The 22,350-nt window shown below is 42.6% G+C and overlaps 1 protein-coding gene across 3 annotated transcripts in view; it reads left to right on the plus strand.

Annotated features, from left to right (window-relative positions):
* Positions 1-2,157: 2,157 nt before the first annotated feature.
* CDK7 (cyclin dependent kinase 7) overlaps positions 2,158-22,350 on the plus strand; it is a 35,229-nt gene continuing 15,036 nt past the window's right edge. For all 3 annotated transcript variants that reach the window (XR_010602181.1, XR_010602182.1, XM_005299353.5), the window contains exons 1-8: positions 2,158-2,316; positions 8,584-8,643; positions 9,939-9,972; positions 14,328-14,395; positions 17,079-17,147; positions 19,177-19,287; positions 19,951-20,069; positions 21,591-21,690. Coding sequence is in view for 1 of the 3 variants with exons in the window: in XM_005299353.5 (XP_005299410.1) it covers positions 2,257-2,316; positions 8,584-8,643; positions 9,939-9,972; positions 14,328-14,395; positions 17,079-17,147; positions 19,177-19,287; positions 19,951-20,069; positions 21,591-21,690 (621 nt within the window). In the remaining 2 variants the exon portion in view is untranslated. The remainder of the gene's footprint in view (positions 2,317-8,583; positions 8,644-9,938; positions 9,973-14,327; positions 14,396-17,078; positions 17,148-19,176; positions 19,288-19,950; positions 20,070-21,590; positions 21,691-22,350) is intronic.

The raw sequence follows: 22,350 nt of genomic DNA on the forward strand, positions 1-22,350 counted from the left end.
ACCTGAATGCCTTCTATGATGAGATAACTGCCTCTGTGGATATGGGGAAAGTGGTGGATGTGATATACCTTGATTTTAGCAAAGCTTTTGATATGGTCTCCTACAGTAGTCTTGTTAAAGAAGTATGGATTGGATGAATGGACTATAAGATGGACAGAAAGCTGGCTAGATCGTCAGGCTCAACGGGTAGTGATCAACAGCTCAATGTCTAGTTGGCAGCCGGTATCAAGCAGAGTGCCCCAGAGGTCGGTCCTGGGGCTGGTTTTGTTCAACGTCTTCATTAATGATCTGGATGATAGGATTTATTGTACCCTCAGCAAATTTGCGAATGGCACTAAGCTGTGGGAAGAGGTAGATATGCTGTAGAGTAGGGATAGGGTCCAGAGTGACCTAGACAAATTGTAGGATTGGGCCAAAGGAAATCTGATGCGGTTCAACAAGGGCAAGTGCAGAGTCCTGCACTTAGAATGGAAGAATCCCATGCACTGCTACAGGCTGGGAACCGACTGGCTAAGCGGCAGTTCATCAGAAAAGGACCTGGGGATTACAGTGGACGAGAAGCTGGATATGAATCAACAGTTGCCAAGAAAGCTAACGGCATATTGGGCTGCATTAGTAGGAGCATTGCCAGCAGATCGAAGGAAGTGATTATTCCCATCTATTCGGCACTGAAGCCATATCTGGAGTATTGTGTCCAGTTTGGGCCCCCCCACACACTACAGAAAGGATGTGGACAAATTGGAGGGATTCCAGCAGAGGGCAAGGAAAATGATTAGGGGGCTGAGGCACCTGACTTATGAGGAGAGGCTGAGGGAACTGGGCTTATTTAGTCTGCAGAAGAGAAGAATGAGGGGGGGATTTGATAGCAGCCTTCAACTACCTGAAGGGGGGGGGGGTTCCAAAGAGGATGGAGCTAGGCTGTTCTCAGTGGTGGCAGATGACAGAACAAGGAGCAATGGTCTCAAGTTGCAGTGGAGGGGTGTCTAGATTGGATATTAGGAAAAACTATTTCACTAGGAGGGTGGTGAAGCACTGGAATGGGTTACCTAGGGAGGTGGCAGAATCTCCATCCTTAGAGGTTTTTAAGGCCCAGTTTGACAAAGCCCTGGCTGGGATGATTTAGTTGGGGTTGGGCCTGCTTTGAGCAGGGGGTTAGACTAGATGACCTTGGGAGGTCTGTTTCAATCCTAATCTAATATGATTCTGTGCTCTTCGGGAATGCTTTTATCTCTACCCTTGAGCAAGAGATTGTGACTGAGTCAGATGCAGACCTTGCTTCTGTGATCTGGGCCTGTCACGTCCAGCACATATCACTGCAATGCACTTTTCAAAGGGCTCACACCTCTCTAGAAATTAAAGAGAGTGCATTTTGCAGCAGCCTGCTGTAGCTGTGTCTCAGCCGCAATCCGTTAGCGGTTCTGGGTGAGCTGAAGCGAGTGTTGGTGGATGTCGGGGAGGAGTTTTAAATTAAATTAAATTAAATTAAATTAAATTAATGGAGATATCCCATCTCCTAGAACTGGAAGGGACCTTGAAAGGTCATCGAGTCCAGCCCCCTGCCTTCACTAGCAGGACCAAGTACTGATTTTGCCCCAGATCCCTAAGTGGCCCCCCTCAAGGATTGAACTCACAACCCTGGGTTTAGCAGGCCAATGCTCAAACCACTGAGCTATCCCTCCCCCCCCAGTTTAAGGTCCCTGTCTCATTCAGGCTCGAGTTCCCATCTTCCCAAAGTTTGGTGTCCCTGCCTCTCACTCAGGGGAACGGGCCCAGCCCCTTGCTGCCTGCCTGGTGTGGTCGGACTGTATCCGGCCTAGTCTGCCAGGCAGTGCTTCAGGCAAACTCCTCTGCTGGTGCAGCTCTAGGGGCGGTAGCGTGGAGCCCGCAGCCGCCTCACCCCGCCCTGCTCAGCGAGATGCTGCGCTCCCCTGTAGCAGCTCCGACTCAGCCCTAGCTCCTCCAGGAACCCTGAGCCGGCTCCACGCGGCGCCTCCCGTCCTGCCCCGCCTGCGGCAGGCGTCTGACGGGGCAGGCTCGGAAGGGGCTGACACCGCTTCGGGGCTGGAGCCCAGGGCGACGAGCGTGCGTCGCTTAGTAACTGTTGCTAGAGCGGGACGATGGCGTCGTGAGGAGGACGCCGCCGCCGCTAGTAAAGCTCATGCGCAGGGAGCTCGGGGAAGGGGCGGGGTTCCGTGTGCGGGGCCGGAAGCAGCGGCCGGCTCAGGCAGTGACGGTTTTAAATCCCCCTGGGCAGTGATGGACGCGCGGGCGCGAGCTAAGCGCTACGAGAAGCTCGACTTCCTGGGCGAGGGGCAGGTGAGGTCTGCGCGGGGGGGCTGCGGAGTTGGGGGCAGAGGGGCTGGGCCTGGGCCTGGGCCTGGGCCTGCCTGTGCGGGGGGTCTCGGCTGGGCGCAGGGGGGCTGGGCCTGGGCCTGCTTGTGCTGTAGGGTCTCGGTTGGGGGCAGAGGGGCTGGGCCGGCCTGTGCTGTAGGGTCTCGGTTGGGGGCAGAGGGGCTGGGCCGGCCTGTGCTGTAGGGTCTCGGTTGTGGGTAGAGGGGCTGGGCCGGCCTGTGCTGTAGGGTCTCGGTTGTGGGTAGAGGGGCTGGGCCGGCCTGTGCTGTAGGGTCTCGGTTGTGGGTAGAGGGGCTGGGCCGGCCTGTGCTGTAGGGTCTCGGTTGTGGGTAGAGGGGCTGGGCCGGCCTGTGCTGTAGGGTCTCGGTTGTGGGTAGAGGGGCTGGGCCGGCCTGTGCTGTAGGGTCTCGGTTGGGGGCAGAGGGGCTGGGCCGGCCTGTGCTGTAGGGTCTCGGTTGGGGGTAGAGGGGCTGGGCCGGCCGGTGGGGTGGGGTCTTGGCTGGGCGCGAGGGGGCTGTGGAGTGTGGGGGGGCGGGGTCTCGGCTTGGGGATCAGGGGGTCCGGGCCGGTGTTGTTGCCTTGTGCTCCCAGGATATGAGAGACAAGCTGAGTGAGACAAGGCCACCTGCTACATATTAATTATACAATTGGGTCGCTCATGTGCTGTAGGAGTGTTTCAATTAGTTTTAAAAAAAAGACTTCACTAGGATCTCAGGGGAGGGTATGAACCCACTGGGATAGCGTTATACGCTGTTTGGGCTTCACTCTCCTGTATTCACTTGTCAGGTACTCTCCATTCTGGTTCTGATAGCAAGTTGCTCTATAGCACAATGTCACTTCTGTTCATTCTTCTCCTTTTTCCCAGGGTCAGGGGCAACTTGTCCTAGTTGCTTTTCGATACAATAACTTGAGGAAAAATCTTTCTTACTGCTTACTACCTGACACATTTCAGTAGGAAATGTTTCTCCTGTGTCTCATTGAATGCAAAGTTACCTCTTTGGGTTTAGACAAGAGTATATTTTGTGCCTTTGCACTTCTAGTTTGTGGTCACTGAATTAGGGAGAATCTGCCTTGGTTATACACATTTCATTGTGGTAATATGGTTTGCAGGTAGGAAGTTCCATGCAGGGATCTGAAGCAGTCCACTTTATTGCTGTTTGTTTGTCCTTCATTGGTGTGTTGGAGGTGTTGCTCTAGTATTTTGAGCATCTTTTCGTTTTCATTGCTTGCTTTGCTTGTCAGTGGGTTGGAGGTCTTGCACTTAAGAAATGATGACATATAGAAGTAAATTGTGCTTTCATTTAGATTTAGCTCTCCTAAATCTAAGGAGATTAGGGTAGAGGTAGTATTTGGTTGTGGTGGCATTAGAATTTGAATATTCTTTCCTGTATATTGATTAATAGGAGGAAATCATCCCAATTCTGACCTGTTCCTGTGCACATGGAGTATGTTTGCAGAACTGCAGATGTAGGGTTTTTGTTGCGGGGCTTATCCCAGTTAATGTAACTTAAGTTGGGCCCCCAATTTCACTCCCATAAGTAAAATGGGTTGTGTTGTTGAATAGCTTTTAGTGGTTAGTTTATTGTGGGGAGGCGAGAATGGGGTTGTGTGTTTCTATCTGAGTGGAAGGCCTGGAAGGTTATTTCTTTAATTCTGATAGCCCATCTGAAACTTTCTGATGTATTTATAATAAGGTCTAGGTATCTATAATTAAGTCTGTTCGATCTTCAAGTCTCTCAAAGAAAAATGTCCCCTGTTCTGGCTGTTTAGGGACTTTTCTTTTTAAAAAACTGATTCTCTCCCTGCCCCTGCCAAGGTTGACCTGTATTATAGTAGGTTTCTAAGAAGGAGTAAGATTCTTTGCAAATCATCTTGAGTAGATGATAGTACAACTAGGTTCCCAGCATACAGCAGTCAACTTATGAGTCCATTAGTGGGAGTTCTGAATTTGGGAATTGTTCCACTAGAGTTGGTAGGTCATTGATGTATGGATTGAAGAGAGTTGGTCTGGTTCTATTCATGGACTCTTTCTTTATAGGTTTTGAAAGTGCTCTATTCTGGGTGGCTGGGCTTTAGTTATGTTGTTTTGGTTTAAATTCTTTCCAGTTGTGCCACAAGAAACTGGTGTCTATTGCATCTTCAATTTATGCTATGGTGGAGCCCTGGGCTAGCCTATGCAACAGAGAGGTGCTGCGCAGAGTGAGGATGGTGGCAGTTTAAGGTCTGTACTCTGGTTAGCTCCTGTCCCAGAATGAAATTGAGAAGGATGCTGATAAGAGGTGGCCTTGTGCTATGTAGTACCCTGCCACAAGATCAGGAAGGGACAGTAATGACAAATAGACACAGAGGATTAGATCCCCCACAGTATATAATTCTATCCTAGGTGGATCATATGAGAGATACGTGAGGGATGTTTTTCTCATGCCCTGGCAACACTTGTCATGCCAATAAAGTCACATTGACTTGAGGGGCTATCATCACGTCTATTGGTAGCTGTAGTTCAGGCCTGCACAACATGCGGCCCGTGTGGGCTCACTGTGTGGCCTGCCGGGGGTGAGTAGGCAAGTGGCGGGTGAGGGAGGGGGGCTGAGTAGGCGAGCTGGAGGGGTGGGGGGGTGAGGAGGCAAGTGGGCAGGCAGTGGCGGGGAGGCAGGTGAGCTGGCGGGGGGGGGCTGAGGAGGCAAGCGAGCGGGCAGTGGCAGGGGGTGAGGAGGCGAGCCGGGGGGCTGAGGAGGCGGGCGGGTAGTGGCAGGGGGGCAAGTGAGCCGGTGGCGGGAGAGGAGGCAGCTGAGGAGGCGAGCAGGCAGGCAGGTGAGCCGACGGCGGGGGGGGGCTGAGTAGGCGAGCAGGCAGTGGCGGGGGGGGGGGCAGGTGAGCCGGCGGCAGTGGCGGGGGGGCAGGTGAGCCGGCGGCAGTGGCGGGGGGCTGAGTACGTGAGCCGGGACGGTGGGGGGCTGAGGAGGCAAGCGGCGAGTCGGTGGCTGACCTGTTCTACTGGTCTGGTCTGGCTCCCATCCCCTCTCCAAGGGTTGCAGCTGTCTGGAGGTGCCTTCCTTCCACGCCTTCCTCATTCACACCTCGTTCATTCAACAGGGCAATTGATTACAAAGTGGGGGGAAGATCTTACTCTACTTCTAGCAAAAAGACATTTTTTTTTACCTTAATTATACTACCTTAGGGGCCAGCTATAACATATTACCAAGGTTCAATACTGCTGTTTCAGCAGGGCGGCACTGGGGCGGGGGTTGTTTCTGTGGCGCGGGCGGCGCTGGGGGGGGAGGGTGTTTCCGTGGGGTGGGCGGCGCGGGGGGGGAGTTCGGCGGGGCCGAGGGGTTTCGGCCCTCAGCTGTTTTCTTTGGAGTAATATGGCCCTCGCCGCTTGACGGGTTGTGCAGACCTGCTGTAGTTGGAGTATGGGGTCAGTGTGTGTGCCCTAAGGATGGGGGCGCATCTCTTTTGCGTAGTTTGGGACAGGGTATGAGTATCATACTTGGGAGTTTTATCCTTTTCCTCTGGTCTAAAGGCATTTTTCTGATTTCTGGTGCATTCATCTAGGAATATAAACACTTGCATACCTTGTCCATCTAGTCCAGTATCCAGTCTGACAGAGACCAATACCAGATGCTTCAAAGGAAGGTACAAGAAACTCTGTAAAGGACAAATACAGAATGACCAGCCCATAGGGGAAGCTTCTGTCTTCATTAAATATTTGGCTTTTGCACTGAACTTTGAGAGTTCTTATCCCTTTTATATCAGGATAAATATCTTTTGATGTTTCCAGTATCCATGTAAATATATTAATTCTGTTTTTAATCCTGTTCATTTTGGCCTGATATCTCTTGTGACAGCGAGTTCTACATATTAATTACACACTGATAAAAGGAACCCTTTTTAAAACAGATTTAAATATGTTGTCTTTCAATTATATTGAATGTCCCCTTTTTGTATCATGAGCATAAATTGGAGCCCTTGACTTCCCTTCTCTATCTCCTCCAGTATTTTGTTAAACCTCCATCATATCTGCTCTTATTGGTCTTCTCTCTAATTTTTTTTCAGTCTCTTGGTTGGGAGTCTCTCCATGAATCTAATCACTTTCATTGCCAATTTCTGAACCCTTTCTCATAGATCTCTTAATATAGAGTGACCTGAACAGAACAGTGTTCCAAGTAAAGGCATTCCATTGGTTTGTATAATGATATTAAAAGATTTTCAGGTTATTCTATCCCATATTTTAGACCCTACCATTTTGTTTTTTGACCACTGCTGTGCACTGATCTGGCTGACACCTGTGACTTTTCTTGAGCAGTGACAATTAATTTAGAACTCAGCTTTTTGAATGCATAGTTACTCCTTCCAAAGTGACTAGCCTTGCCTTTCTCAGCAGTGAATTCCATTCATCCTTATGATGCCTATTCACCTAGCTTTGTTAGGTCAGTTAATTAGGTTTATTAGTGCCCCACTCTTCTCTAGTCTTGATTAACCTAAATAAGCTTGTCATGTATAAACTGTCACTTTACTGTTCACCTCTCTTTTTCAGATCACTAACAAATATATTAAACAGAACCTTGAGGCAATCCACTGACATCTGTGGCATCTTTATACGAGACACACAATGGAGAGTCATATAGGCTTCTGTCTGTGGGTGGACAATTCCAGTCACTATCTGTTTATTGTAGGTAGTATCTACCAGAACGCTGGTTCCTGCTTTTACTCCATTATTGGGAGAAGGGCTTCTGCAGAGGAAAGAGCTATGCCTTATTTGCCCCAAGTATTGCAAGATCCATTGTGATAACTCATGGATTTTCTGGAGCTGAAGGCCCTCCACCCAAAATACCCTTCTCCCCCACAAACCTTCAAGCTTCACATAAGAGACTATTAGGCACTATGTCCTAGGTGGTGGTAACCCTCATGGCAAGGCACTGAGGGCAAGATAGTTTGAGGTGGAAAAGGTCTAACTCACAGAACACTCTAGAGATAAGGATCAGGACCTTGAACTGGATCCAGAAGTCTGGAGGGGAGGAAAACGGGACTGTGAACATATCTGTTCAATATGCACTTTTGGCCAAAAACGTCAACAATATTAGGATGCATAAGGAATGAGATGGAAAGTTATAAAATGTCATTGTAATATTTTCTGTATTAATCAATGGTTTGCTCTCACCTAGAATAATGTATTCCCCTTTGTTAGTTCTCAGAAAACTTCAATATTCTGCTTGGATTAGAACTAGCAAGAAATTGCCACACATGACACCTCTCTAGGTAAAACTAGCACAGGGCTCATCAAACGTTGCCTAACCAAGGCACTTGAAGCAACTAGCTAACAGTCAGAGACCACAACTCATGTAAAAAGAAGCTGATCATAACCTCTTATTTTGCCAACAATGAAATTCACTCAGTTGGTCACTGGGGGAACCACAGCCTTTATGTAGTAATTAAAATTTACTATTTATTCAATGCTTTAATTGACACATTCAATATCACTCAATGAGGATCTGCTCCCCATAGGAGGCTGCTAATCCTGCCCTGTATTTTTTCTTTTCTTCTCCATCCCCCTTCCTCTGCTTCTTTCCCTCCTCTGCCTTTGGGCCAGTCTTCACTCCCACTCACTTTCCCAGTCCGTCTGCTAAAGTGATCAGCAATGAAATAGTTAATGTTGACACTGAAGTCTCACTGATATTTAGAGTTGACACACCAATGGGGGCGAAGGGGGGGAGAGAGGGAGTTCATCTGTCTCAGTCACTGTTTCAGGCTGTCTGCAAACTGAGGCAGACACCACAACACTGGTTATGGTCATGTTTTGGAAGACTTTCTTTGCTTCCTATGAGAGCTGGAAAGTTTTTAAATGTGAAAGCTCTGTTTCTGCACAATGAGTGTTGTTTGGATCACACAAACACATCACAAAGGCTAGATCTGACCTGCTAGCCATATGTTAGACACCCCTGGATTGGATAAGAATATGCACAATTGTTATGGTTACCGCTAAAGAGACTTCGAAGGGGGTATAAAACTTCATGCTTCTGTGCTTAAGCCAATCTCCAACAGCAGTTAGAGCATAGTCATGAGGGGCAGGATTTTTTATGTTGGCCACTGCTGAAGATGGGCTACTGGACTATAGGTTTGATCCATTATGTTAATTTCTATGTCTATGAAGAACACTACATTATTGCACTTACCTGTTATATGGTTAATAATAATATTGTAAACAAGGACTACTGTTTTTTCTTGTCTTAGTTTGCCACTGTTTATAAAGCAAGGGATAAGAACACCAATCAGATTGTTGCTATTAAAAAGGTGAGTGTTGTGTGCTCTTTTATGTACGTACTCTGCAATCAGGTATCTAGTTGCTCTTGAAACTGTTCAATGGCTTTATCAATTTAAAGGAAAGCTGTGATTATTTATTCCTATGGCACCAACAGTGTGGTGGTTGACCAACTGGTTGACCAGTCCAAATCAGCCACCTCAAATGTTTTCATAATGTAAAACGCTGGCTTCAACACCATTACGTTTCTAGGTTTGTGATTGGTCACCCAGCTCAGAAGCTGGAATTTTAAATATTGCAGACCACATTTTGGTGGGCTGTTACTTTTTATTACTTAAAAAAACCCCAAACATGCATTTCCAAACATAATGTTAGTAGTGTTAAACTTTGGGTCTTCCACACACTTGTGTCCTCTTCAAAAGGAGTGTCTAATGTTTGTCCCCCTCAGATAAAGTTGTTTCCAGATAACCCTTTTAGATGGTCTGGCTATTGGTGTTGGGGGAAATCTTGCTTTTGACAGTCATAGATTTCTGTAATTTAGCCTTTGGAGTAAAATGTTTACAGTGCAATTGCTCTTTTCTGATTTGAAACACCATAACCTGATGAGGTTACAGTAAATTGTAATATTGAATATAAATGTTTTAGGTATGCTCTGAGGGAATCTTACTATGATGGGATTACCATAATGAAGAAGCAAGTACCCCTCAGCTTTGCTTAATAAGCAAAGTTGAGCCATTTCAATAATGCAGTCAGGTTGTTCAGTATTCATATTGTACTACTACTACTTCTCTACTACTGCTCCCATAAGGCTGTTGCTGTTTAAAATTGCCATGGAGAACAAACTTGTTTGCACTGTAAAATTGCTGTAAGATCATGTGAAGTTTTGTTGGTTAAAAAATAACTTCAGGACTGAAAAATGTTTGGCATGGGATCAATCTGGTAAAATCAGAATAGCCTGTACATTTGAGGTGATTTGCAACAACCATGTGGATGCCAGTCTTGATAAAATTCGTACTTGGTATGATTCACCTTCTTGGGAGAAGCCCATTACTGGTGTCGTATGGCTTTGCAGGCCCAGGCTGAGGTTGCAGTTACAAAACTCTTTGGTAAGATTGCATTATGTCTGGTTTTGGGAAACATAAACACCAGTTCCTTTTGTAAATGCCAAAGCTACAAATTCCCTTCTAAAAATAAACTACTTAGCTATTTAAGATTTTTTGTTAACATTAAAACTCAGTTTATCTTTGAGAAACTTATTGAGGTTGTCTTCAGGTGTTGAGGAATGTGATTTTAATTACAGATAATACAGCACTTACTATTTCTTTAGATTAAACTTGGACATAGATCGGAAGCTAAAGATGGTAAGTACTTAAAATACTTGTACACCTTAACTTGTTTTGGCTTTTTGCCTTTAATGTGTGACTGTGAACTTCCTACTGTTGCTGTAGAGCAGTGAATTAGTTATTTAGTCTGTCCTAGCTGGAAAAGTGATAGCTATATTGACTAACTTAATCCTACTTCTTTGATGTAACTTTTCCACAATAACAATACTTCAACACATGTGGGGGATGGAAAGAGAAACAAATAGAAAACTTCATATACTTCGCAGTGTTGAACATGATATAAAATCCTAGAGTGTCAAATCAATTGATTTCCATTATCTAAGATAAGTAGATGTAAATTAAATATAAATAGCAGCAAATACATTTAATTTTAAAACTTTTCAGTTTTTAATAATCTTTGGCTAGTCACATAATTATTAGTTTACAACATTGAGTTTACTGTGCCTTTAACTTCTTTCTCCTTTGATTTCCTGCCCACATTTCTGTTGTATGTTTTATCATAGTGCTGTTGATGTGCATGGCATATTAGATTGGTAAGAAGCTAGTCCTTTTGTATTTCTTTTCACACTGGTGTCCCCAATGTCTCCCCGTTTAATATCATTCATGTATTTCAATCATAGTTAGCAGAAGGAAGATGACTGTAGGAAGAATTAGGCTTCAACTATGGGTTGGTGTGGATCTCATTGTAGGTACATATGTGCCTCATGCATGCAAGATCAGATTGTTTTGAATAGTGGTGTCTAGCAGGGCCTGTCATACACACTATGCCTCCTTGCACTCTCATGCAAGTGCATAAAGAGTAGGGCAGGCACAACCCTCCCTAAGATCACTTTTATTGTCTGTGGCAGCAAGATGGAACCCAGCGAGTGTCCAACCCACTACTCTCTTCAGAGACCTTAAACAGGTTTTTTAAACTTTTTTGGGGAAGAAATTATCTTCACACTTTCATGCAAATGATGTTCCCAAAAAAGAGATGAAATCAACTGACCCCACTATACACTGGGGTGAGGCACTTTGTGCCAACCAAACTTTCATGATGGAATCCAAATCCTCAGGATTTCATCTCTGGCCATCCTGTGACAGATACACATGATGCCTCTTCTGTTTAAGGGGGAGCCACATCCCAGACAGGTGCTCTGTGTGCAAGTCTTTGTGCCATGATCCAGTACAGGGACAATTGGCTCAAGTTGCATCTCCCTGAACAGTCCATACTGGTTACTTCAGACCAAGAGATGATGGTTACAGCCAGAGTGGGGCTGGATAAAGCAACATTGGCCAGCATTCCCTTGAGCACTCCATGTTCTGTGGTCAGGGGATGGAAAGAACGCAGAGAGAGCAGTATTGGTACTGATGATACTGACCACCTTAACGTTGGTGAAGTCCCCAGTGCGTGAGACCTTAGCACTGACAATGCTGGAACCAGTGACTTTGGTTCCTGTGCAAGCTACCTTGACACCTCAGACAATAAAATAACACCTATGCCTGCTCATAAACAGGACTCCAACTTGCATAGTTGTACCGAGCATAAGCATAGCCCTGAAACCAAAGAAGTCCCAGTTAGAGCACATGAAATGTCAGTCCTCCAAGAACACAGTCCCTAAGCAGCTGGGCAGAGCAAGAACCCTGACACTGATCCTGTTACTGTTACCTGTGATGGAGCTGAGCAAGGACCTAACTCTTTCAGTAGAGGAACCCATATACCATCCGCAAATGTTCCTGGTACTGATGAGGTGGACTGGACCAGGACTGGTGCCTTGCCAGTGCCCTTTGAAGGGAATATACACACCTTGCCATTGCCTATATATTCTTGTCAGCATTGAGCAGAGATCCTTTGCCCCTGCCAATGGAGAATGATCCCAAAGAGGGCATAAGGAAGCCCCCATTCAGAGCACTGAGTGCTGCACCAAATGGCATGGGAGTAACACTGGGTCAGCTAACAAGGCCAGTACCCAGGTAATGTCCCACCTTGGCCATATTGGACTTACTGGGACCTGTCCTCCCACACCAGATGATCAGAAATTTGTGGTGCCACCTCCTGTTGCAGAACTGAGTTGGTGGAAGGAACCCAGAAACATTCATGGAGTGGTACCATCTTCTCCCTCCTCCCTGACAAAGACTTTAATCATGGATGTGTCAAGTACTGATTGGGGAAGCCCACCTGGACAATCTACAAATTCAAGAGATTTTGTCCTCAGAAGACCTGGGGTTCCACATCAAGCCATCAGGTTAGCCTGTAATCCAACAGTGCATTTCTTGTAGGACAACAGCTCTGCAATATGCTACATAAACAAACAAAGAGATATATGCTCATTTCCTCTCTGCCTGGAAGCCATCAAGTGCTGGACATGGTGCCACCAATACTGGAGAACATCAGTGGCTCTTCATCTCCCAAGTGTCAGCATCAACCTGGCAGACTTCCTAAGCAGGCAGGCAATTACCACCATGCCACATGCTAAACTTTTGTCCAGAGCGGGCATGAGTTTGGGGTTGCTACCAGATGCCGCCTTTCTGCAGTGGTCCCAAGGCCTATTTTATGCCTTTCCACCAATTATCCTGACCCTCAGGATGACTTCCAAAATCAAACGGGACAAAGCCATGATTATTTTCCTAGCTCTGTGCTGACTGAGGCAGTCTTGGCTGACAGACCTGCTACAAATGTCCATCCAGTCTCAGATCCAGCTCCCAGACCTCATCTTACAACACCATGACAAGATACTCCATCCAGACCTGAAACCCCTGCACCTATTCTATGGCTATTGGCTAACTAAGTACCACAGATACAGAATTCATCTAATTGGAAGAGGTTCTCAATGTGAGCATTGGTCCAGGTCTCAGTACTGAACATTCTCTACTACTTGTTGCATTTAAAACAGGCTGGCCTTTTGTTAATCTCCTGGAGTCCACCTATTCAGTGATGCTTGGTCTTTTCTAACCCCACAATATCTACATTTTTCAAAGGGTTGCTGCACACTTACCCACTGTTCAGAGAACAGAATCCTGCCTGAGATTTCAGTTTAGTCTGAGTCTCATGGAGGCCTCTTTCCAACCTTTCACAGAATGCAGCTTACACCACCTATCTCTGAAGATGGTCGTCTTCGACTATTGCTTCAATCAGGAGATTGAGTGAGCTTCAGGCACTTATATCTGAACCTCCCCATACCACATTACATAAGCACAAAGTGATGTTGCAACTTCACTTGAAGTTCGTTCCTAAGAGTGTCTCAGAATTTTATCTAAGCCAGTCAATCAACCTTCTTCTGTTTTTTCTCAAAGCCACACTCAGCACTGGGAGTGTGTGCGTGTCCAGGACTTGGCTTTATTATATTGACAGCACCAAACTGTGCACTTCATCTTTCTAGCCATAGGTGGGCACTCTACAGGTCAATCTATCTCTTCACAAAGAATATTGAAATGGATAACACGATATATCTTGCTGTGTTACTTGCTGGCTGGTGTATCTCTTTCATTAAACATCATGACTTGCTCCACCAGAGCACAAGCAACATCCTCCACTTGCTTTAGGAATGTTCCAAAACTGCTGCCTTACAGATTTCTAATGTTGAGTAACCCACTGACCTTTGTCAAACACTATGCCTTGGAATTAGCCACCAGGTCAGCTGCCACGCTTGGGAGAGCAGTATTTCAATCACGGTTTTACTGATATAGCTGCAACTTATTCCCACCATCCTGAAGAGGATACTACTTGACTGTCACCTACAGTGGGATCTACACTAACATGTACTTGAAGGAAGAAATATTACATACACTACAATAACTCTAGTTCTTTGGTATCTTGTTGGTGTGGATCGCACATACCACTCTTTATCCCCCTGTCACATGGGAGCATGAGGAGGCAGAGTGCATATGCTGCCCCGATGGACATTGCTATTCAAAAGAACCTCTATTCAAAAGGATGATGCACATGTACAACCACCGTGGGATCCACAGTTGTTGCTGGATAAGTAACCATTTTTTTAAAAAGCCTTAAAATTGTTTGACAGGTCAAGATTTGATATACTCTTCTAGGTCTATGCCACAACTTCTCTATTTTGCCAAAAGGGGGCATACACTGCTATAGAAACAGTCACATCATAAGGTGTGAATTTCCACCAACTTGTTAGTTGTGAAGTATTTACTGTTGTCTGCTATGATAATGATGCGTACCCAACTTTGAATTACAGTGATGTACTTAGTTGCCATTCTGCAAACTGAATGCATTTTTTCTCACTTTGTAGTCTAGTTCATAATTTCTCAAACAATCGTAAATGACCAACAACATACAAAAGAAGCTGAATTAGAAATTCTTATTGGTAGCTAAATTGAAGTTTTTATATGCTGCTCCTGCCTTTAATGTGATCTTCCTTTCAATCTAGGAATCAACAGAACAGCCCTGAGGGAGATAAAATTGTTACAGGAGCTAAGCCATCCAAATATCATTGGTGTAAGTATAACATGAATACTACTTGTGGCATATGCTGTAAGTCAGTCCCTGAATACTGTAGATCTAGTCTGCTGTGATCATGGAGATTTTTATCTTAATTCTTATACTGGCTGTCTTGCAAGTTGGCAAACCGTGATAAAATAACTTTAATAAAAAGGCAGGTCTCAAAATCCACTTGCATTTTTGCCAAGTGGTAGTTGGAAACTTTTGCTGTTTAGGTGGGGAGAGAATCTCAAATCTTGAAAAATTCAAATTTAAAAATAAAGTTGCTTGTGAATCAATGCAATGTGGCATTTCCCTGATTTTTTTGCATGTTGTTCTCTTGCCTCTGTTGCTGTTCAGCTTTCCTAAGCAACAGTAATGTGAAACCGACAAGGTCTGTTCAGTTTCACTAATGCTATTTAAAATCCAGTGGGCTGCAGTAATACTTGTAGTTCAGAGCATGCATTTTTTTAGTTGTTTGACTTTCAGCTTCAGATAAATGTTTGTAAAGGTAAATACTAGTGATGGTTGATTCTCTGAACGGTTGGTTCAGATAGACGTACAAAAGTTCAGATGCTTTATTTAAATATTTTCCCTGGAAGTATACTGTTCTTGCTGGATCTCAAGCCCATTCTTACAGCATTTCCATGCTTGTAGCTGAAACCAGGAGGTGCAGAAACACATCAATTAATAAGCAGTTAACTTGACTGCAAACATTCAAAAAAGGCTTTAGCTTGTCATAAATATAAAAAGGATAGCATAAAATCCCTCCTTGGCAGCTGTACTAATTGCTTTACTTGTAAGGGGTTAAGAAGCTCAAATCTAGTTGGCACCTGACCAGAAGGACCAATGAGGAAAGAACATACTTTCAAATTTGGGGGGGGGATTTGTTTGTGGCTCTTTGTTTGTTCCCTCTCCGGGCAGGTACATCATCTCCTGAAAACGTACCTGAAGTGATCCATCTAAAATTACAAAAATTGAAACCTTGTAAGTAAGGCAAGGAAATGCATTAGGTTATCTTTTGTTTTGGTTTGTGAATTTTCCCTATGCTAAGAGGGAGTTTCATTCCTGTTTTGTAACTGTGAAGCTGAGCCAGAGGGGAATCCTCTGTTTTAAATCTTTTTTTATTTAACCCTGTAATGTTACCTTCCATTCTGATTTTGCAGGTGTGATTAGTGTACCTTTTCTTTATAAATAAAGTTCTTCTTTTAAGAACCTGATTAATTTTAGTGTCCTAAAAATAAAGGGTCTGGTCTGTACTTACATTGAAGACAATTGGTTGGTATATTATTCTCAAGCCTCCCCAGGAAAGGGGGTGAAGGGGTCTGGGGGGATATTTTGGGGGGATAGGGATTCCAAGTGACCCTGCCCTGAATTTTTCTATAAATGACTTGGTGGTGGCAGCAGTACTGTCCAAGGACAAGGAAAGGAATTTGTGCCTTGGGGAAATTTTTAACCTAAACTGGTAGAATATAAGCTTAGGGGGTCTTTCATGTGGGTCCCCACATCTGTACCCTAGAGTTCAGGAGGGGGGGAGAACCCTGACAGCTTGTATGTTCGCAAAACAGTTTTGCTCATCCTAGTAAAGATGCTAAAATGAGTTTGTCTGAGTCTTTGATAACTTGCAAAACTTAGAAGTTCTCAATCGTCCACTTATGAACTGAAGTTCTAAATGCTGTATTATGGCCAAGAACAGTTTGCCAAAAACATACAAAGCTGAATCCACACAGACAGACAACGGGTACATGACAATAGTCGGGGGGAGGGGGCAGAGTGAGGACAGGTGGCTTCAGCAATGTTACTGAGCATGCTCAGTACAAGCTAAGCAGCAAATCGGGTGGGGAGGCATGTGACCTCTCCCTCCCCCCCCCCCCATCTCCCCTCTGCACACAAGAATAGGTAAAGCATTTCTGAAAGAGCAAGAACAAGGAAGAGACTCCATCATGCTCTTGTCTGCTCTGTTAGTTTGTGATATCGCTCCCACTGTAGTTCAGGCTGTGAAGGTAATCCTATTTTACAGGAGTGTCTAACTCTGTTTTTAAAATATAGTAGTAATTCATTGATATATATTTTGCTTTCCACAACCAACTCTCTGTACAACTTTTCATGAGTGATGTACCCAAATACTTGGATGCTAACATCTAACCTGTATTGTTAAATTTATTCACCTAAATTTGGATTGCTGATTATGTACTACATGTAGCCTATAACTTTTTAAACAAACTTTATATATGTGGATAATCTAAGCACTATACCCAGACATACAGACACTCTTCTTAACCTGTGTATTATATAATTTAACATTAGCTTTAATAAAAAAAAAATTAATTCTGTACAACTACTATGCCTTCCACTCGGGATCTGTTTTTTACAAAGACAAATTATTTAAGCCCTTTAACTTACTTGTGAAGTGGGTAAGACTGGTCATTTCTACTTTACAGGTGGGGAAACTGAGACACAGTTTGTAATTTTCTTATGGTCACATAGCAAGAGAGAGACAGAGCCAGGCTGAATGTCAGATTTCCCCATATTGCCCTCTAATCACTACAGTATGTTCTCTTCCCAGTATATGCAACTCTGCTCCCCCTTCCTGAAAACCATTACAATACATACCGAAGTGACACAACATTAAAATGATGATATTAAAAGTACTCTGCAGTCAAATATATTTTCCATGTTGTGGTATATTTTGGTTTTCCAGCTTCTTGATGCATTTGGACACAAATCCAATATTAGTCTGGTCTTTGATTTTATGGAAACAGATCTAGAGGTAAGACTGCTTTAGCTGTTGCCTTCTTTTGATTCAATACTTGGAATGTTTTAATTTTCAATATTTTGCACAAAACCATTGAAATACTGGAAACTGTGATAATGTATTACTTTTTCATATTGATATCCAGATGGTATCTCCAAGTAAATGCATTTTGAAAATACTTAAATCAAGAAAGATTAGTGATTTGTATTGGTAAGAGATGAGACTCTATAACACTTTGTCAGTTCAGGTAGTATCTTTTTAAAATCGGTTTTATAGTATATTAACATTCATGCATTCTTTATTAGGATACAATGCTTTATTTTTTTAATACTACTCTAGAGTGTCAGTAGACTTTTGTCAGGAAATAGTTTATTAATCTCATATTTGTGTAGAATTAAAATTTTGAGACCCCAGTCATAGACCAGGACCTCATTGTGCTAGACAATGTACAAACATTTTTTTGTAATTATTTTGTAATTAGTAGTAATAGGCATGCAGTCCTGTTTGAATCAGTTCTGTTAGATTGTGAATTGGGTGCATTACAAGAAATATAAGTAACATATTATCCACTGATAGTTTTCTGTTTTGCTGGTGTTTGATCCCTGTTGGAGTCTAAATGAGTAAATCTTTGCAGGGGATTTGATATCGCATGTTTTTATGCATTCTTCAAAATAAAGACTGTAGTAAGCAAGAGTGCATATGCAATGACTATCCATGCTTTACAGGGAAAAAGAGCTTAATTTAATGGCAGTAATCTGTCAGTGTAGAATGCAGTGAGCAACCGGAAGAGCATATACAAACGTCAAAAGAATAGTTGTATGTTTCGCTAATATCTGTAATGCCTGTCATAAAGGAAGAGGTGCTTAAACTAGAGGAATACAAGATCAAAACAAAGTTAATAGATTACTAAACAAAATAAAAGGTGTTTTTTTTTTTTGCTGATAGCAATGTTTACCCTCTCCTTGATGATGTGCTCCAAATACTCATAAGAATTCAAGTTGAGACTTGTAAAATATCAACTATTAGTGTTTGCTCTATATATTTTCCTAATATATTAACTTTACTTATCTATATAATTCAAAACTAAGTAAAATCTATTTTTATGACCTAGGATGCCATGACAAACTAGGACAAGGCAAAACAAAGCATTTATTTGTATTTTGGTAGCATCCACAAGACCCAGCTGGGATCAGGATCGGTAGCGATTAGCATTGTATGACATATAGAAAACTTAATGCAGTCTAAGATAACTATTATAGATATTTTACAAATTTCAACTTGACTTTTTAAGCATGTTGGGAAATGGAAGCTATTGTAGGTATGCAAAGCATTATTAGAAAACCAGTGGAGGGAGCAGTGTGTGGAGGCAGAGAGAATGTTTAAAAAATAGGATGGAGCAAGTTCATGAAAGATCTATACAAAAAAAGAGGCCATTTTTACTTGGATTCTGAAACAAGTGGATTTGTTAATGGTAGTGAATAGGTCGTACCTTCATGTGTGTTCAGAGGGCTGTTGTGTTCTGCCAAGGCTAGTCTTGGAGCTATATTGAAGGAAGGTAAAATAGTTCAGACAGAGAACACAAAAGTATAAATGAGGGTTTCTGTGAAGAAGGACTTGCCACAATAGCATATGCGGTATATTTTGTTGAGGTGGTAGAGTTATAGTTAAGCATATTCCTCTTGCCTAAGAGAGGCACTTTAGCTGGAAGAAGTTGAGATTTCAGATCAAGCTTATGTGGTCATGCAGGTAGAGAAAACATGGAGTCAATATAAACTTAACACAAATATGGTATCTGGAATATCCGTGGTCTCCATTTCAATTTCCATTCTCCAGTGTAAATAGCTATATTTTTTTCTGAAGAAACTTAAGTATTTCCACTACTTTTCACACAACCCAGTGGCATAGAATCTTATTAGCAATTGCACCATGTAATATTCAACTTTGCTTAAAGGAAAATAGTAACATTAAGCAAAGAGAATTGTAATAAGATAATTAAACATAGTTAGATTTTTGGTAAAAAGTTTCATAACCTGCTTTTTCCCAGGTTATAATAAAGGATAGTAGTCTTGTGCTGACACAATCTCACATCAAAGCATATATGTTGATGACACTTCAAGGACTGGAATATTTACATCAGCACTGGATTCTGCACAGGGTAAGTAAGAATACAATACCAATCCACTGTACAGTTAGGAAAGTATTCCTATTTACTTATGAAAGCCTTCCATTTCAAAATTGCGATGGAGTACTGTGGAATAACATTAATATATATAATGGTACTTTAAATCTTTTGATTGCAACTCTTAGCTTGGCTGAACTGGGAAGTACCAACTTATTGTGATGAAATAAATGGCGAAATGGAGTTTAATAAAAAGGGCTGGTTTCAAATGTGTAGTGGAAGGCTGCTAAATTGCATATCACTTTCTAGTTAATATATTTAAATCAATCTAAATAAAACTAGTGTACTGAACTTCAGGGAGCAAATGCATCTCTAAAACTTTTATTGTAACTATCAGAGTAATGCCACAAAACTAAACTGCAGCTCTTTGGCAGCGAAGATATGGCCACACTTAAATCAGCTTTTTAAAGGTGTTTGGAAAATTTGCAGGTCAAGTAGTAGAAGTACGACAGCCAAAGACACACACACACACACACACACAAGTGTAATGCAGAGTTTATTTTTGCAAAAAGGGCTTTCTATAAAGATAGAAGCTTTTCTCCTAGAATAACTTTAATACAAGAGTGCCAGGGGAGCTCGTTATTAGTCATGCTTTTATTGATACTGTCAGTTTTATTGTCTTTGTCCCTTTCTTGACAGGATCTCAAACCAAACAATTTGTTACTAGATGAAAATGGGGTTCTAAAATTGGCTGACTTTGGCTTGGCAAAATCTTTTGGAAGCCCAAATAGAGTCTATACACACCAGGTAGTAACAAGGTAAGAAATAAAGTACTCTGCTTGGCTGTTGGATAGATGGGTATCTTGTAAAATCAGCTCTGTGCACAAACCCAAGAGCTAACTTTATATGAATGTGGCAATGGGAACCTGAATAACTGCTATAAAAGCTGACCTCAGTGCTTTGCAAGGTTATCTAATTGCTTTTCAGAACTATTAGAGAGACAAGATGGGTGAGGTAATACCTTTTATTGGACCAAATTCTCTGGAGAGAGACAAGCTTTTGGGTTTACACTGAGCTCTTCTTCAGGTCACATGCAGGCGCATCTGAAGAAGTGAGGTTTTTTTACCCACGAAAGCTTATGCCCAAATAAATCAGTTAGTCTTTAAGGTGCCTCCGGACTCCTTGTTGTTTTTCAGGTCACATGTGTAAGCTAGAAAGCTTGTCTTTCCAGCAGAATTTGGTCCAATAAAAGATATTACCTCACCCACTGTCTGTGTAAAAAGGATTATGGAATACACGCCTGTATAAGATCTTCTGTAACTCTAGGTGTTGCCTTTTCTCCAGAAACACAAGGACGTATGTACACTAGTCTTGTAAGTCCTGGTTGTAATTAACTTCTTAAACAACAAGGCTTAGGCTCTTTCTCTTGTATATTAACCAAATTATTTGCCCTGAATGTAGTATTCCTAACCACTCACTCATGTGTCTCTTAGGGTAACTAAATGGTCTTAATTGACATCAGATAAATCTGTTGGGTTTTTTGTAATATTTAATACACACTTCTAAAAACAGAGTGGGGGTGCAAAGCACAACTGAACTTCCAGAATATTTTTTTCATTTGTCTATACTAATATGAATAGTTGGGATTTATTTTAAATGTCTTCTTCTAATGGAAGAAATGAAGCTAGATTTGTGTTAGATATTTCATTAATGGCATAATTACCAACATTTGGAACCATCTAATTTCTTCCATCTACTAAGCTGTTCTCAAATACTAGTGTATTCATCATTGCAAGTGGAATCTAATTAAAGTGTTATCTTCATGTGTAAGGTAAACTGAATTGTTTTAAGCAGTGATACTAGCTACTTTGCGTTAATAGTAACTGCTAGGATTCATTCTACACAAGAATCTCAGCACTTAAATCATCAGTGGCTGTCACTGTCACTTTTGAGGTGTCTAGATATTGGCAGGAATTTTAATGCCTACTTATTTTGGTTCCTGACAAATAACCTTGATTGTTTTTCATTTATTCAGACTGCCAGTTATATCTTCTGTCTTTCAAGTTTGCAGTCCAGTTGTTTGCTAAGTGCAAACATGCTCTGCCATTTTGCTTTGTTTTGGGGAAGTGTGTACAACATCAGGATGTTGAACCACATCCTTAAAGGGGGGGGAAAAGCTCTCTCCAAGATATAGATCTTTTCAGACATTAACTTGATGATAAATATCCAGGGAGTGAGCAATAAACATTCTGTAACACTTCTGCTCAGTTAAATACTTTATTTGCATGCTGTGTTATACGAATTATCCTTGCTTGAAAGTGTTCCTGCTTGCTTTTCAGATGGTATCGAGCACCTGAGCTACTGTTTGGTGCTAGAATGTATGGTGTAGGTGTAGATATGTGGGCTGTTGGCTGTATCTTAGCAGAACTGCTTCTTAGGGTAAGCCTCAAACACAAATATTTGTGTTTATCTATAACATAATGTAGCTCTTGTACATAGGTTCTTATGTACTTCCATCTTTTGTATTTTAACCTTTGACATTTATAACCTCATACTATCTATTTTAATCAACAGAAATCTGACATCTCCTTTCACATCACTTTTTTTATTGGCAAAGTCATGAATTGCTTGTACATCTCTACCCCGATAGAACGCTGTCCTCGGGAGCCAAAAAAATCTTACCGCGTTATAGGTGAAACCGCGTTATATCGCACTTGCTTTGATCTGCCGGAATGTGCAGCCCCGCCCCCCCGGAGCACTGCTTTACCGCATTATATCTGAATTCTTGTTATATCAGGTCGCGTTATATCAGGGTAGAGATGTATATCACTAGTGACTCTCGTTCCATATGCACTGAAGTACAATGTCTAGCAACGTTAAAAGTATGTACTAACTTTCCATGTGTTGTCCTTCCCCTACTAACCATGGACCAGTAGAACAAAGTTTAATGTCAACATTTGTCTAACCTTTAATGTGGTGGTTCTCAGATTTTGTGTATGGCTCATAGCTCTTCCTTGCATCCTTCCCCCCCGCCCACCCCCCACCCCCAGTGACTAACTCCTTTAAGTGGGCCCCTTACAATAAAGTTCCTTAGGAAAA

The sequence above is a fragment of the Chrysemys picta genome, chromosome 6 (assembly GCF_011386835.1).
Source record: "Chrysemys picta bellii isolate R12L10 chromosome 6, ASM1138683v2, whole genome shotgun sequence".
NCBI classification, from domain to species: Eukaryota; Metazoa; Chordata; order Testudines; family Emydidae; genus Chrysemys; species Chrysemys picta.